The 18,228-nt window shown below is 35.0% G+C and overlaps 1 protein-coding gene across 1 annotated transcript in view; it reads right to left on the bottom strand.

Moving 5' to 3' along the window:
- The window catches only part of MEI4 (meiosis-specific 4 homolog (S. cerevisiae)), an 83,147-nt gene extending 78,661 nt beyond the window's left edge, over positions 1–4,486 (bottom strand). The window contains exon 1 of the mRNA XM_012646045.1: positions 4,255–4,486. Within this exon, the coding sequence (XP_012501499.1) occupies positions 4,255–4,486 (232 nt within the window). The remainder of the gene's footprint in view (positions 1–4,254) is intronic.
- Positions 4,487–18,228: the final 13,742 nt, after the last annotated feature.

Raw genomic sequence — 18,228 nt, 5'->3', positions numbered from 1 at the left:
CAGTAGTCTCTCTATCATTTATGAAGACATTAAGTACTTACAGCTGTAGGGGAAAAAGCGCATACCTGATACTTCATTTATCCACTTCCCTCCTGTGAATGCCAAATTACCATGTAATTAATACAATAGCATCTGTTCAGGTTACCCCCCCACCACCTCACTTACAGTCACATTCCTGGTCTCCTTACCTTAAATCACTGCTATAGCCAAAACAATGTGATTCTTGGGAAAGAAAGCAGCATTCCAATCCATTCATGACCCTCCACCCGCTCTCCACCATGTAAGTTAGGAAGTGTTCGGTTACAAGGAACAGAATACCTGGTAACCAGGACAAACTATTGTTTGCCTAATAAACTAATCCTAGAGTTGCTTTAGCCACTCAGCAATGTCAACAAGGACCCGGGCACTTCTTATTTTTCTATTTCACCATCCTTAGCATGTTCGCATTAATTTTTCAATACTGCCTCATAGTTACAAAATGGTTACCACAGTTCCAGGCATCATATTTCATGTGGGAGCGCCCCACACAGGAAACAAGGGGTTGAGGTAAAATGTTTTAAAAATTGCTCTTTCACAGTCCTCCATCTCTTCATCTAAACAGGCAAAACTTGATCAAAAGCTCAGAAGATTGTTTTTCAGCTTTCACTGGCAAGACTTAGGCCCCTTGCCCAATGTTAGATCAATACTGGCAAAACAGGTCTAAGCATTTTATGAATTAACCAATTGGGCATGAACACACTTCTACCCAAACAAAATGGGAACATTTTAGTAACAAAGAAGGGAGTTGTCTATTGAGTAGACAACTAACCATGTCTGCCACACATCACTGAAATGTGTCACTGGGTGTCTGGACATCTCTTCCTTCCTTCCTTCTTTAAACTACTAATCGGCATCTATGCTGTGGCATGATTCTATAATCAAGTTCTGTATATCCCTTCACTGTATGGTCTAGTCCCTTAACAAATACAATAAAGAAGTATATTCCTCTTTAAGAAGCTGTAGAAAAATAAATCAGAATAAAGAAATAGGTTGAGTTCCTGAAATGCTGTATAAACCATATCATACGTCCTTATTTTTTACTTTGCCATTTCAGCTCTGCTTTATTTAATTTGGGGTTGCTCAGTTGCTTCAATGGATAGTTGATGCTGTAAATTAAGTTCCCTAGCCTTTCAATCTGTCAAGAATCATTCAATTCAACATTTATTGAGAGCCTGCTGTCTCTTAACACTTAAGAAGAGTTGCACATGTACAGCAACCCTGAAAATTCTAGAAAGAAGTATTTAATAATATAAATACATCTATAATATAGTTTTGATTTTCAGGTATGAAGTTTTCTTAGAGCAAGGCAAGCCAGTCTTTCAAATTATACATCTTTAAATAACTGCTATGTTGTTCCTTTATTTTCCTATCCATCTAATAGTCCCCTTTCTTACATTTTTTCTGTCTCCTCTGACAGTTACTCCATTCATCTGAATCTATCCATTTATTCCTCATTTTTGAAGTTTAAGCTAACAGATGGAGAAATAGATTACTTCCAAACATCTGCACTGAAACATTTTACCTTAGACTCTTGCTGCAAGTAAAATTGATTTTAATTATATGATTCTGGAAAATTTCTCTCACAGGCACTGTAAGTGAAAATGTTCGGTATAAAAATAAGTTATCACCTAGGCTCTTAGTGTTAAGCACACTCATAATAAACAAATAGCATGCATACTATATCAGTACTATAAATCGACCCTTGATAATAAACAACAGTTTTGACATCATGGATGTTTATGATAGTCATAGTTTAAGTTTCCTGAAAATTTTTATATTTGTGACATTATATTAATTGGATAACTGCACAGAAAAATATGAAAAAGATTGGTTATGTTTACCATTCATTTACTGGGTATACTCAAAGAGCCCATTTACAAGGACTTTAGAGAGATTAAAATGTGGCTACAGATTGTATAACACTATTTTTGCTCATACAATGAGATTTTAGTAACATTTGGGTATTCAGTTATCAGGTTTTCCTGATAATTCCCACAAATAAAGTTACTGAGTCCCCTAAAACCCACAGCATACATGTGTGCACTAATCCTGCACACTCCTAATATGATAATGCCTCCTCTTCCTCTGTCCATCCCTGGGATGTTGGGATCTGCTGCAGGTCTCCCAGCCCAACCACAGCTCTGTTCTCTTTGTGAGTCTCAATTACAGCTCTAACTTCAACCACGATTTAAATGCCAAAAGTCCTAAGTCTGTGTCCATAGTTCTATCCTGCTCATCCCCTCTGAGTTTTAGGATCATATTTCCACTTTCTTTCTAGGTAATCCTTGTATATTCCAAGGATTAACCCAAAGTCAGACAAACTTGTACTCAACATTTTATCCTATAAGCTTATTTCTGTGTCACTGTCTGAATTCAAAGTATTGCAATCCATTTAGTAAATTAGGATGGGAAACCTCAATTACCAAAAATACCTCTATCTCCCTTAACCACTCTCTGAATCATTCACAAATATCTGAAGTGTCTACTTTGAAATCATTTATAAATGTCTCTCCTTTTAGTGTTCATTATCATAGACCTAGTTCAATTCATTATTCTTCATATGGGCCTTGGTCAAAGTTTTTAAAACTGATCTCCCTGCCTTGAATCACCACTATAGCATGCCACTTCCATTCAACAAGTACTTATTGAGCACCTTCTGTGTGTCAGGCTTTGAGTCAGGCAATGAGTAAAAAATCCTGAGAAAAGCAAAGACCTCTCCTCAGTGAACTTAGATGCCAGTTCAGCAGATAAGACAGCAACTAAGTATGTAAACAAGTAAATAAACAATCCACCAGGGGTGCTTGTGTAAAGAATAACTAGTGGGGGATGAAATGTACATACAGCACTCAGGGAAGACTTCATTGAGGCGGAGTCATTTAGAATAAGAGAAGTGGCCAGCCACAAAAGAGAGTCAAAGAAAAGAGCATAACAGAGGTCCACAGCAAGAGTCTTCAAGGACTGGAAGAAAAGCCATGGTAGCCAGAGACTAGTTCGTAATGGGGAAGGTGTATGAGATGAGGTATGAGAGGTGAGTAGAAGTGAAATCACCCACAGCATTATGGGCCATTATCAGAAGACCGAATCTAATGTGAAGCATAATTAGAAGCCAGGGAAGAGTTTTATGCAAAGGAGTGACATAATCTGATACTTTTAAAATTTTGCCAGAATTATATATCTTAATCACAATATAAGTGTCAATCTTCTGCTTCGAAATGTCTCATGGCTCCTGATGAATGAGGTGATCACATGTTCCAGTTTGCTGAAGTGAATCCAGGTTTGCCCCTGTTGTTCTAGTGTAATTATTAATAGACCTCCCCTTTTACTCTCACATGGGTCCTAGTGGAGGACTAATAAATTATATGGTCAACTTACTGATAAATAATATAGTAAAATATTCCTTAGGTTAACATTCAAGGCCCTTCTGGACCTGATCCAACTCACTTCTCTTCCTTTCTCCCCATTACATCTTTACCTTGCGAGTGTTCTGGCCACTCTGAAATGTAATGCTGGTAGCGTTCAGAATGAGATATGTATTTTCTACTTCCTGTGCCTTTGCCCATGGTGCTGCCTCTTTCTGGTTGCTGTGTAACCATTTCACTGATGAGTGGGAAGATCCTTGAAGATCAAACCCAAGAAGCATTCCCAGAACCTAGGCAGAATGAATGGCTTCCTCCTCTGTATTCCATCAATCTATTATAGCATGTGTCACAACTGGGTTAATTATTTGTAGGTCTGTTTTCCCTCCTAGAATGATAAGTACTTAATGGTGAGGACAGCACCTCCTTTTATGTGTTTTTGGGTCCTCATCACCCACCACATTCCTTACCTACAGCTGGTATTGATATATGTCTTCTAGATGAATTATTTAATATAAAAGCAAAATGAAATATATAGTAAGATAATAAAGTTGAACAATGAGATTTTAAAATGAATTTCTCTAGTAACCTTAAAACATTATTGCATTCACATCTAGACTATTTTCAGTCTCTAACTTCATTCCCTCCAAAGTCCAAAGTAACCCCATTCAGAGAAAGTGACAACAAACTTTTAACGAATGATTAGAAGTAGAAAAGTCCTTATAGGGCAAAAAGAAGATGAAGTCTAATTTTCAAGGTTACTAAACAATTTTATGTTTTGGTAATAAATTTCTAAATAATTGTGCAGCTGAAATAACACAGTTTGACACATTACCAAAAGGCAATTTCATATACTCACCATTCTTAAATGATTCCGAACAAATTCTGCTCAGAAGAAGTTTCTGACGTAATTGCAGAACTTCAGCTTCCAAGGCTTCGACTTTTGATCTCCACTTTGACTCCTGCTCAGACACCAACATTGCAAGGTATTCTGTGTATTCTCTGCTGCTTCTGTCTGCTGGTTTTGAGTGGATAATTGCCAAGGCCAAAGCCAGTTTTGAAGTTCTTGAATACCATTTTTGAACATCCATTGTGACTTTTGTTCCTAGCATTTAATAAGAAAAAAAGTTACAGAAATTCCTTTTTATGTGTGCAGTGCATTTCATTTGTTCAAAATTGATTTTGTGGAGTAACATTAATTAATGTTTGTAATAAAACTTGGCACCAAGTAGCAGAAAAAAAATCTCAGAAACCGAAAACAGTATGAGAAAAATATGCAGAAGAAAACTGCATACACATGCATATTAAGTATGTTAAGATTCAAAATAGTAGGTTTATCAGCTTGACAATTTTGGGGGGTGCAAAAACACACATTAGTCATTTCTAACCAGAGACACACACAGAATCTCTAAGGGAGCATTATGAATATATATATTATATACATAAGACTTCTGCTAAGTCTTGCGTTCCTTAATGGGTCTTTAACTGCTATTCCTGACTCTAACTAGCCTCCTCCAATTTACATGAAGAACAATCTTTTAAATATTTGCGTCATTTAAGTTGTGAGTCTGTTCTGATTCTGTGTTTCCAAAGATTTTCAAATGCTGCCATGAGCACACTTTTCCAAACCAACATTGTGTCATAGTCTTACCATGTAAGGACACTTAAGGGAACAACATGACAGACCGCCACATTCATTGGTTTAATACCATCATCCCTATTCAAGCATAATCCCCCTGTGGCCTCCACCATGCTTTATTACATTATCATGAGGGCTTTTCACATAAAATGTGCTAAGTAAAAATTTTTAATGAATAATTAAAACAAAAATGGTGCAGAAAACTCAGGATTCTTTTGTTGCTACACCTATCATACTAACAATTTCAAACTCTTCATCCCACATTTCAAACTTTATTTTTTTCAATTTTTCAAGCCTATTCTTCCCCTGTGGTTGGATCACACTCAAACAGACACATGCAGCCCAGGCTCATTCCCGTTCACATCTCTGCTCACAAATTTTCCCCACCTGTGATGCCTTAATTCTTTATAGCTGCCAAAGCCCTGGTTGTGCACCCTTCAAAAAACAACTCATGTGAGCAAGAGCAAGACCCCGTCTCTACTAAAAAAAATTAGCTGGACAACTAAAAGTATGCCTGTAGTCCCAGCTACTTGGGAGGCCGAGGCAGAAGGATTGCTTGAGCCCAGGAGTTTGAGGTTGCTGTGAGCTAGGCTAACACCATGGCACTCATTATAGCCCGGGCAACAAAGCGAGACTCTGTCTCAAAAAAAAAAAAAAAAAAAAACACTCATATACCACAATATAACATCTTCTCAGATTTATTCCCACCCACACCAATGAAGAACTATCTGATATCCTACAATTTAGCACTGAAAATATAGAATCTAAGAGATACCATAATGCTGTTTTATTATAATCAATAATGAACACAAAAATCTGTATACAATATGTTCATCACAGCATTATTTATAATCTTGAAAACTGTGACTAACCAATAGTTAAGTAAATGATGGCATGACTATGCAAATGAATATTACTTAGTCATTAAAAATTAGATTTTCAGAGTTATTTTTTAGCATGCAAAATTGTTAATGATATGCTGAGGAAAACAAATGAGAACATAAAATCATATGTGCAACAGGACCGCAATTATATGAAAAATGGGAAATATAAAAAATATAATTTATCTCTAACTGTAGAATTATTGGTGAGTTTTATCTTCATTTCTTCATATTTTTCTAATTATCTGCAATAAACACATATCAAATTATAATCAAAAAATTTATAAACAAATAGATTTCCAAAATCAAACACAGCTTTATATTTTCACAGCTGTAGAATACACAAAGGACCAGATATTGTTAATACGGACAAACTAAACAGAATTATAGATCCACTTATTTTAGCTTTGTCAACAACCATTTTACTCGCTGGTTAATCCTACATCTGTAGTCAGTGATGGGAGCAGTGGACTCTAACACTCATTCCTCTCAGAGAAGATCCTACGTGCAGAGAAAAGACACATGGTTTTTAAGACCCACTCTCAGGAAGTAAGCACATTAGTATATACAACAATACTGCTTAAAAAAAATACAATCTATTCAAAGGTGTTTCAGTTAGAAAAGAATCTCAAATTCAATTATGAATGGTGGGAATCTAGGCTAAAAACAAAAAAACTAGAAAACAGTTTATTAGCACAAAAGGACAAAGTTTCTCTGGATAACAAAAACACAGGAAACTCCCTGTCATCCTGCAGAAATGTTTAATTAATTGATTTAATCAAGCTGATTAATTAAATGTTCTGATTTTTAAGTCATTGTATACGATTTGTAAATAGTCTTAAAATTGTGTTGAATATCAGTCACAGAAAAAAGTTCAAATTATAAAGTTCTTCTAGATTGTAACCATATCAGGGTCACTTGTCTGAATATTAATCAGAATTATGCCACAAATGAACAGAAATGATTGCTAATAAAGATGTTTAGCACAGGCTTGTGGGGCATAAATCACACTCAAAACACATATAGAACCACAACATACAACCAAACGGAACCAGATTTTTCAACTGCTTCTTCATGTTTGTGTTTGTGTGTATGTATGTTTACAAATATGTCTTTTTAATTTTAGGATAGCATTTCTATTCTCAAAGTGTCATTTGCAAAATAAAGATAATTCTGTTTTTCGTAATATTTCATAGAAGAAAAGTGAGCTTCTATGATATATTAAAAAAATATATATTTAGCCTTTGTCCCTGGTTCCTGACACAAGCTCCTAAGTCCCTTATAATTTCCTAAGTGTGAGGAGATTATTTTGTTCTAATGAGGTTAACTCTTGACAGGCCCCTAGACAGCTTCAGGATGAACACTGGTTGCCAGAAAGACCAAACCATAATCAAAAGCTTGGAACTTTCAGTCTCATCCCTCAACACTCAGGAAAGAAAGGGGGACTAGAGACTGAGTTAATAATGGATCAAGCTTTTCTGATGAAACCATGACTGAGACCCCTAAACAATGGGGTTCAGAGAGCTTCCGGGTTGGTGAACACATCAAGATGTTAGAAGGGTGGTACACCCAGATAGGGTTGTGAAAGCTTTGTGTACTTCCCCCCCAGTAAGCAGCCCTATGTGTCTCTGCCATTTGGATGTTACTGAGTTGGATCCTTTATAGTAAACTGGTAATAAGTAGAGTGCTTCCCTGAATTCTTGATTTATTTTAACAAGTTATCAAAACTGATGAGGGGGGTTTGGGGAACCTTTGACTTTATAGTCAAGTCAGATACAGTACAAGTAACCTGGGGCCCCCGTGCTTGCAACTGGCATTTGAACTGAGGGTAGTCTTGTGGAACTGATTCCTTGAACATGGTAGAGTCTAATGCCAATTCCAGTTAGTTAGTGTTGGAATTGAATTGAATTGTGTAGCATCTAGTTGGTGTGCAGATAATCAGGTAATTGGTTATTATTATTAGAAAACACTCCAGCTTCCTAAAGATATTCTCTGCTTAATTGAGGAAAAATCAGTAGTAACTTTCAGAAAGCATTTTTAAATTTAATTTATGCTCAAATAATGATAGTAAATAATTAAAATGATCATTTAATGTTCCCCCCAAAAGTATGTAGTGTCTTTGAATTCTTAATAGATTAAAATATAAAAAAAATTAAATCTTTTTAGAACAGAGCAGTAGTTCAAATAGGCTTTCTTTTTCTTTGATTTCAGAGCAGTCCTTAGCACAACAAAGTCCCCCATGAAGGTGCAGAAAATCTAGTCACATTCCAAAACACCCTGGACTTTTCTTCAGGAAATGCATGCAGAAACAAGTATTCTGCAAACACTATTTTGGCAACTTTTATCTGAAATATTTCTCCTGCTCTCATTTTCCCTTATTTCACTTTAATTTGCTATCAACTAGACAATTCTCTGAACTGTCAGAAGTGTTTTGAATTACAATCCCCAAATCTAAAGTTAGTGCATCTCCGAGATCATTGATGAAATTTCTATGAAGAATAAGGCCCCAGATCATTCCCATACAAGACTGGTGGGAGTTTACATTGAATAAGCATTCAGGAGAATATTTTCTTAATATGTATCAAACACCTTCAAAATATATATTCCCTTTTGTCCCAGAAATACAAGTTCTGAGATTTTATCTTAAAAAAAGATCAGAGTTTCATATAAACTTTATGCCCATAAATATTTATAGGATTATTTATAATTACCAGTTAAAAACACCTGTAACCAGCTTAAACATCTAATAATAAAGATTAAATTGTGACATATCATATAATTTAATTGAAAATGTTTTTTTAAAATATTTTAAATTGTGGGAAATATTTCCCATATGACATTAAATGCAGAGTGAAACATAGAAAATGCAGTGAAATTGCAAATTTGAAAAAAAACCTATAGTTAGACATGGATATATTGAGAGAATGAGAGATTAAAGGGGAGAAGGAAGGAGAGACGGAGGAGACAAAAGAAAAAGAGGAGGGAAAGGGAGAAGGAAGAGGGGGCAAGAAAGACTTATTTACCAAAATAAAAACCACCATTGATTACGAGTTAAGGAAATATGAATGATACTATTTTCTTGTTTATACTTTTCTATAGGTCCCAAATTTTCACAATAAACATTACAAAATATATGACAGAAAAATATCTAGTACTAATCCTACAGAAATAGACCCTATTCTATATTTTTCAAAGTAGAAATTGTAGAACATGCAGAAGAATGAAACTGGACCCTTGTCTCACACCATACACAAAAATCAACTCAAAATGGATTATAGTCTTAAACACAAAATATGAAACTGTAAAACTACTAGAAGAAAATATAGAGAAAAAACTGCATGACATTGGTCTTCGCAAAGACATTTTGGATGTGACCCCAGAAGCACAGGCAACAAAAGTAAATATAGACAAGTGAGATTGCATCGAAATAAAAACCTTCTGCACAGCAAAGGAAACATCAACAGAGTGAAGGAACAACCTACAAAATAGGAAAAAAATAGTTGCAGACCATACATCTGATAAGGAGTTAATATATAAAATGCATAAGGAACTGAAAAAAATAAATAGCAAGAAAACAACTCTATCTAAAAAAGGGGAAAGGGTATGAATAGACATTTCTCAAAAGAAGACATACAAATAGCCAAGAGGCATATTTAAAAAATGCTCAGCATCACTAATCATCAGGAAAATGCCAATTAAAATGATAATGAAATATCATTTCACATCTGTTAGGTTGCCTATTATCAAAAAGACAAAAGATAACAAGTATTGGCCCGGATGTGGAGAAAAATGAACCAGTGTATACTGTTGGTGGGAATATAAATTAGTACAGCCAGTATGGAAAACAGTATAGAGGTTCCTCAAAATATTAAAAACGGAACTACTATATGATCTAGCAATGCCACTTCTGGTACATATTCAAAGGAAATGAAATCAATGTGCTGAAGAAATGTCTGCACACCTATGTTTATTGCAGCATTAATCACAATAGACAAAATGTGGAATCAACCTAAGTGTCCATCAATAGATGAATAGATAAAGCATGGTATATGTGTATGATAGAATATTATTCAGCCTTAAAAAAGAATAAAATCCTATCATTTGTGACAAATGGATGAACCTGGAGGATGTTATGCTAAATGAAATAAGCCAGGAAAAGAGAGACAAATTCTGCATGCTCTCACTTATATGTGGAATCTAAAAAAGTCAAACTAATACAAAGAGAGAAGTATGTGAGGAGACAGGTTAATGAGCTTGATTTAATCATTTCACAATGTATACATACGTAAATATATAATATACTATATATTAATATATATGTAATGCTTGTATAGTATACCTTACTAAAGTTGGAAAAATAAATACATAGGAGCAGGTTTTCAGCTGGAAAAAAAAAGAAAAATGAAGAAGGGTATTTTATGAAGTCTCAGAGTTCTATACCAACCATTTTGTGACTGTGATGAGAAGCCCAGGCTGCAGTGCTCACCTCGTCAATTGTGAAACACCTTCAGCTGTAAAATACACCATCTTTTCAACAACAGCTTGGGAGTAGAGGAGGAGGATATGAATAAAAAAATAGCACATTTAACATAATTTTAACAGAAATTTTAAACTGTCAAAGTGCTCTCAGAATTGAGGAAACACAGTCAACAGAATGAAAATTCTTGCCTCCTACTTTCTCTAATCTACCTTCTTGAACAGCTTTCCCACATGTCACTAAGTCTGTTGACTTTAGACATTTCCATGGTCCACAAGTGATGCGTGTCCTTTCATCCAGATATATTTGGTATTCTTTCCACGAATTCAAATGTTACAATGGATTTTGGAGGTGTGGCAGAAAACTTTCCTATATGAGGAAGCAGCAAGCTACTATCCGTTGTATCCCTAATGCCATGAATACTGACTGGCTCATAGTAGGCACTCTACTGAGTACTTGAATGAGTAAATGAATGAATGCGTATGTCAATATAAGTCATATAATCGTAGGACTACTTGGCCAGCTCTTACCCTGGCTCTCATCAGTAAGCCTTTGTCAATTACACACTAGCAGAATGGCATTGGAGGGAATACGAATTAGGAGGGGAACTTAGTTAACTTGAAAGCCACATCTGTCTCTCTTCACTCAAGGGTACATCCTTTCTTAACTATTTCCAGTGAGTCTACTCCCTCCAAGCTATTCCTTTCTACAGTATACTCTTAAACTTTCACCAAAATAATTTTTGTGTAAAGAAAATACAAGAAAGATAAAAGCAAGTTCATACATGGTTTTAGGTCAGAGGGTAAGCTATGAGGGAGAAGGCTAGATTTTTATCTCATGTGAGTCCTGCCTTGCCAGTAAAGCAAGAAATTGAAGGGCATTGGCTGAACATTCCTTAAATCACTGAGATGAATATGATATGTCAAAATGTGAGTACAGGAGAAGGTTCCCATGTACCATGATGGTGAAATATGCATTTATCAAATAACAGTCTGGGGTGAAGCAGAGCTGGCAATACAAGAACAGTAAGATATTATAAGATTTTTTAGATAATTAGTTTCATTAAAGTTTAGACAGGTCTAACACATAATTTTTGCATTAGATCCAACTGACAAATTCCCTAATTCTTGTTACAGTTTCAGCACATACTGTACTGTAAAGTGCCAAGCAGATTAATATCGTGAAATTTTACATAAAAGAATCAGGAGTTACTCAAGATTTCAAATTTCTCTACTTTACTATTAAAGGTGACTTTGGAAGCCTTTCCAGCAGAGAGTCTCTGCATGACAGGAGGCTGCAAAGATAAAAGGATACTGGTTTTTCTTCCTTTCTGTTTCATTCCCATGAAAAAAAGCCAACTATCTATCATTTTCCTCTTATTGAAAAAGTTAACTAATCATAGATTTTAACTGTCTACAGTCTCTTAATACTATATTTTAATTCCTTCCCACACCCCAACACCTTGTCTTTTGATTTCTCATTGCTTCTTTGTTTTGTCATCGGAAAGATCTCTGGATTCTGGCAGAATTTCATATGGGAAAAATACATCACACACATTTTATAAATTAGCAAAATGGACAGTGATTCAGAGACGCAAAGTCATGTATACATGGTACAATTAGCAGCCGTATTCTACTGTGTAAATCCATAAAAGGAAAGAGAGCAGATATTTACTATTAACATATTTTTATTAATAATAATATTTTGGAAAAACTGTGTCTCCTGGTTACATTGGTATTTTACACTGATGTGAACATAATCCTTATCACAAAAATAAACATATCGCTCATAGGTTATATTAAAAAGTCTATTGAATTACATAGTTCCATAAACTCAACAAATTTGAATTCTTTATAAGACTACATATACTCTGGAGATTAAAAAACAAACAAACAAAAAAAACAAAAAAAAACACAACATGCCATAAAATGAGGAAGACTACAAGATGAAGCCAGAAACCAAAGTAACAGCCAGAAGAGACAACTGACAGAGGTTCTATTAATACCAATCCTAGGGTAGAAACAGCTAGCTTCTGGAGACTAGCTGTGCCAGAGCTTGTGCTTCAAGAGAAACGGAAGACTTAAGTGGGGAAATGATGAAGGAAAAAGTCCCCTGAAAAAGGTAAATGGCCCTATCCGAAGTAAATGACACATTAGGAAACACATATTTTTCCTAATTGCCAGTATATAATGCCTTCTTAGACTTCAATTCTGAGTACAGTGAAGATACGAACTCATGTAAACGCAGTCCCACAGAAATATTTTCTTTAAGGCTTCTTTTTAACTTATCAGGTGTCCTACTTCTCATCTTATTTAAATCTCACCAAGGAGAATATTACAAATGTCAGAGAACAACTGACAATGAATCATGGCTTCTCCTAGGGCTTCAGTTTACAAGCAAATCTAACACTTCTTTTATTGTCTACTTTGCTTTGTCTTTTAAAAACAATAGAGTTCTACTTTCACTAGCCTAAAATAGCCTACTAAGAAAGAGGGATTGTTTCACAAGTATGGAGCACTTCAATTCTATATATCTTTTGCCATATGATATCATTTGCATTTTTGCCCCTTTAAACTCAGCTCCTCAACTTGCTCCACACAACAAAAGCCTTGGTTCTCATGCAAGGTATACGCAGAATAGCAGCAGCACAGAAATCTTATTTTTTAATAATGCCATTTGTATTATTTCTAGAATCATTTTTATCATGCTATCTTATAATGATCAAAGAGGTCTTTTATTGATAATAGTATCAATCTATTTCATCTAATAAATGAAATACTCAAGCAATAGGAACCAACCTTGATTGCATCAGTGGTTCAGTTCAACTCCAGGGTAATAAAGTCATTTTTTAAAACCACAGAAATTTCTCAAAGTAATCCATTCTTTAAAAGGAAGTCATATCTTTACCATATCACAGTTTTTTGTGTCTAAATCTATTCGTCCTGTTAGTTACTACAAGAAAATTATGAGTTGATTTTCACCCCCTTACAAATCTTACTGGAATAGAGAAAATAAAGGAAAATCATTAATTTACACATACAGTCTATGTGGCAGTTTATCTCACAAGAAAATTTTACCCAGCTGTTCTACTTAAATTATTTGATTTGTATTTAAAGGGCTAAATTACAATCATGTCGACTAAGGTGATTAACTATTTTCAGACAAATATGGGTTGAATATAACTGGAAATGCAAATAGTAAACATAAGAAATCTGGTAAGGCTATATTAATATTAGACAAAAAAAACCTCATGACAAGAAAATATTACCAGAGATATAAGGAACATTTCAAAATTATAAAAAGATCAAGTCGTCAGGAAGATTGAAAACCTAAATGTGTATTTACATAATAGCAATAATAGAACTTTAAAATATATGAAGCAAAAACTGAAAGAATTTAGGCAAATCCACAATCATATCAGAAGTTTTTAACACATTTCTTTCAGTAATTGATAGAACTAAACTTGAATAATGACAATGATGATGATGATTTAGAAGACCTAAAAACACTACCAACCTTCTTGATCTGATTGGCATTTACAGAATGCTATACCTTATAAATGCAGAATGCATACAAATTCTTTTCAAATTCATGTGGGACTTTCGAAAGACACATCATATGCTGGGACAAAATAATTCTCAATAAATTTCAAAAGACAAATTTTACACAATATGTTCTCTATTCACAAGAAAAATAATTAGAAATGTCTAAGAAATCCCCCAAATATTTGGAAAGTAAACACATATCTAAATAAAATTGGGGATAAATAAAAAATAAAAAGTGTAATTGGAAGACATATAGAAGAAATGAACTACTGATGTATTCAACATTGTGAATGAATCTCAAAAATTATACTGAATGAAAAACAAAGACAAACATGTATATATCTTAAGTTTCTATTTAAATGAATTTACAACAGACAAAATAATCAATGGTGAAAAAAATCAGAATAATGTCTCTTCTAGATGTGTAAAGGAGCTGACTGGAAAGCAGAATGAAGGGATTTTCTGGAGTGAGGTAATGTTCTATATCTTGACATGGAGCTGGAATATGCAGGCATATGCATTTGTTAGAGCCATCAATGGAACACTTAGCATTTTCCATTTCATTGTATATAAATTTTACCTCTATAAAGTAGAGGTTTCTAACCAAAATGGAGTTTAAAAGGACCATATTTACACTCCTGCCTTAAACAACTAGAAAACAAAACCAAAAATATAAAACAACAGTGCTTAGAGTTAGAGTGGTGAGAAAGCAGTGCAGGACTATGATTCCCTACAGAAGGGACATAAGCTAGGTGAGCCCCACAACTGCACCAGCTGTATCAGCTGAAGGTAGTTTCCAGGCAGTGGTCCAGAGAGGGGGGACCCAAACAGGGCCTGAATGTCAGGGTGAGGTCAGAAGACAGAGATTAGAGTCCAGAGAGGCCGGAAATACAAGAATTTGTCAGAATAGACTGCCATAGAGGAGGGAACTGTATAGAGAAAGAGCTCTGAAATCTACAGAGGGGTTCCTTGAACCTGTGGCTACTAATCTGCACATGTGTGAAAGCAAACTATCTGAAGTCCAGTAGTGCCAATGTTTTCCAAACAGTAAGTAGCTGGGCAAATCCTTTAAAAGAAGAATATCATGAAAGATTAAACAAAAAAAAAAAAAAAAAGGGAAGGGAACAAGAAGTGTTTGTCTACTTGCATTTATTTTGACCATATGTGGCTGCCATTGTGGGCAAAATATCTGAGAAGAAAAGGCCAAGAAAAGATAATGGGTGGAAAGGCAATACATGAATACAGAGAACACAAAGCAGTCCAAAATAATGACAGAATCAGTGCTTCCTCCTACTTTAGTCTACTCCAGTGGATCTCACACTTGGGCCTGCATTGGAATCACCAGGAAGCCTCCTCAAACACAAATTCCTACGCTCCTCCACCAGTTTCCGATTTAGTAGGTCTGGTGTTGTCTGGAGAATCTGCATTTCTTACATGTTCCCAGGTAATATTGATGCTGCTGGTCAGGGAACTTATCTTAGAACCACCGTCCTATTCCATTCCTAGAAATAATGTCACTTTTGAAAAATTGTAATCACTTTATCAATGCAATAGTCCAATTCAAAACTTTTATGACTTTCAGCCCTAAAACAAGAAAAAACAATTAATGGGAAACACTCATATTTCAGGCAGTTTCATCATATACCTCACAATAACCTTGTAAAGTATTAATAACTATTCCTACCTTTTACCTCTTTCTACCATACTTTTTTCTATTTAAACAGATTGGGAGCCTGAAATTCCAAAATATTTAAAAAATTCATTCTTAATCACATAGCCCAGGTCTAATATCAAAGCGCATTTTCTTTACTCCATGTTATATAGTCACACTCTGAAATCCCACCTGCCAAGCCTCCTCCAAGGACCTTAGTCGTTGATACACACCCACCTTGAGGCTGAACCCACCACTCTGTTGCACAAAAAAATCCAAATTCAACTTAGAATTTGAACTATACAGATTTGACTAAATTATTGAGAATAGGAAAGGAGATTCTGTCACATTCCACAAAGCCCAACTTTGTAAAAATCTACATTAGGCAGCTCTTTACTCTTCCCATATCAAGAAATAATAGCTAACATTTAGTGAGTGTTTCCTATGTGTGTTACACTCTTTATCTGCAATAACTCACTTCATCATTTAAGAACATTAAGATGAAGTAGACATCAGTATTCCCCTTAACTGTTCAGGAATACAAGTTATAGAAGTTAAGCACAGTCTTTAGCTAGGAAAGTAACAGAGCTGGGATCTGAACTCAGTCTTGCTGGAGAGGCCAAGCCCTCAATCAAATTGAACTGCCAAGCTATGCTTCAGCTGCCAGTCTCTTCAATTCTATTAATCTGCCTCTACCTAGATTGACAGCACACCCGCATCCCTTCCTCCTCACCTCAAGTACCCACCCCATGCCTGTAACCTGACAAATCAAATCCCCTTTGTATAATTCAGCTCTGTCTCTTTTTAGGACTACCAATGAGATAAAGTCAAAGCTCAGTTGTTCAGCCTCCCCATCTAGCTCTAATAGCACTTTGCTTGAGTAACATGTACTGTCACTCAATCATGATAATTCATTCAACTGAAGGAGCTTACCTAAATAGTCTCATGATAAAAACATGTCTTTGCTAGATGAAAGGATTCTTCTGCTAAAGATATTTTCCCCATATCATTATAGGAGAGTATGTATACATAGGCTCAGGGCTTAAATCTGGGCTTTTGAAAGATAACTGTTACTGAGGCTGAGGTGAGAACATGTGGAGAGGTGAAGGGGCCAAAACTGAGAGGCTATCTAAGAAAATACTGCCATAACCTCACTTCTGCCTAAGAAGTGACCAGGTGTGGACCGAGCAATAAAACAATTTGGTATCCATCAATTGTTATCTTAATTCAAACATAATTATAATCCTCATAATATTTCTCATAGAATTTTTCTAGCATAAAAGGACTGAAGTAGTGTAAACATCTTAACTGTAAGCCCAAATAATTTACCACTCTATACGCCATTAACCTTATATTTTTACCTACAAAGACTATAAGCATATGCACATCATTTTAATGACAATTCTGTGTGGTATATGGCAACTCAATGAGAGCAATTCAGTTCCACAAACATAGTGTGTGCATACCACATTTGAGGCCAAAACTGTGCTAAAATCTGACCAGAAAAAGGTGAATTAGACATATCCCTTGCTTTTTTTTTTTTTTTAAGTTCATAAAGATGGGGAGGATGATAGGGAGAGAAAAGAAGAAAATTAAGCATCATTCAATCTGATAATAATCAAAGCCAGAGTACAGAGAATGACACTCATAGGATCATTCTAACCTTTAGGCTCCCCTACCCAAAAGCTCTTAAATTCATATAGTCAATGGGTCAGTAAGAAAGATGATGTCTGGAATTCCTGAAGCCAGCATCCATCCATATCACTGCTTTTCTACAAAGCATGTAAATGTCACTTGGGAACCTTATTGAAGGCCTCATAGGGGTTTTCCATCCTCTTTTGAAATCCAGTGGTTATTTAATTTTTATTATTAATGGTAAGTCATTACAACAATTACAACTATTTCATAGTAAAGTACAGCTACATTTTATGAATAGTGATTATAAAATTGAGATTAAAAAAATAATTAAGGACATGATGGATAAATTAAGAGATATCAAGAAATAAACGAATGGTTTCTATGAGGATCTCTCTTTATAAGTTCTCTAGTTCTAAGTGGTTGTAGGAAGTAGAACAGGATTTCAGGAATTCTGGACATTGACCACGCAAGCCAAAGTCACTTCAGCTTCTATCCTGTGTGGTTGATAAGCTCTATCTGCTCTGGCTAGACCATGATTGTGTAACTGAGGCCATTAAATCATTGTGCAACTAAGATTAAACTTATCCAAGAAAAAAGATAATGATGAATAAGCAGAGAAGCTTGAAACGGCCATAAGAACAGCTATAACAATGAAACGCCTCAGCGTCACTCTATTAATAAAATTGTATCCAAACCCTCTGTTTCTTCCTTCATCATAGACAGCAATGGCCCATCTGAATTACTTATAGTTACCACAAGCTTCCTGTACATCAAGGAATATGCACATGTGTGAAGAAAAACTTTTCTGTAAATAAATTTTTTTATTAATAAATCCACTGATAATCAGAATTCTGTGAAAATTGGTGTTTTACGTATTATTTCTGGCTTCCCCGTCAAACTCTCATATTTACAAATGAAAGTATTGAGTTTTGAGTTTGAACAGAAATTTATATATACAATAGTTATGGTACAGTAGTGAGCTCTGCTTCAAGTAAACTGGTA

The sequence above is a fragment of the Propithecus coquereli genome, unplaced genomic scaffold (assembly GCF_000956105.1).
Source record: "Propithecus coquereli isolate 6110/MARCELLA unplaced genomic scaffold, Pcoq_1.0 Scaffold24, whole genome shotgun sequence".
Lineage (NCBI taxonomy): Eukaryota > Metazoa > Chordata > Mammalia > Primates > Indriidae > Propithecus > Propithecus coquereli.
This window is presented reverse-complemented; position numbering and strand designations above follow the sequence as displayed.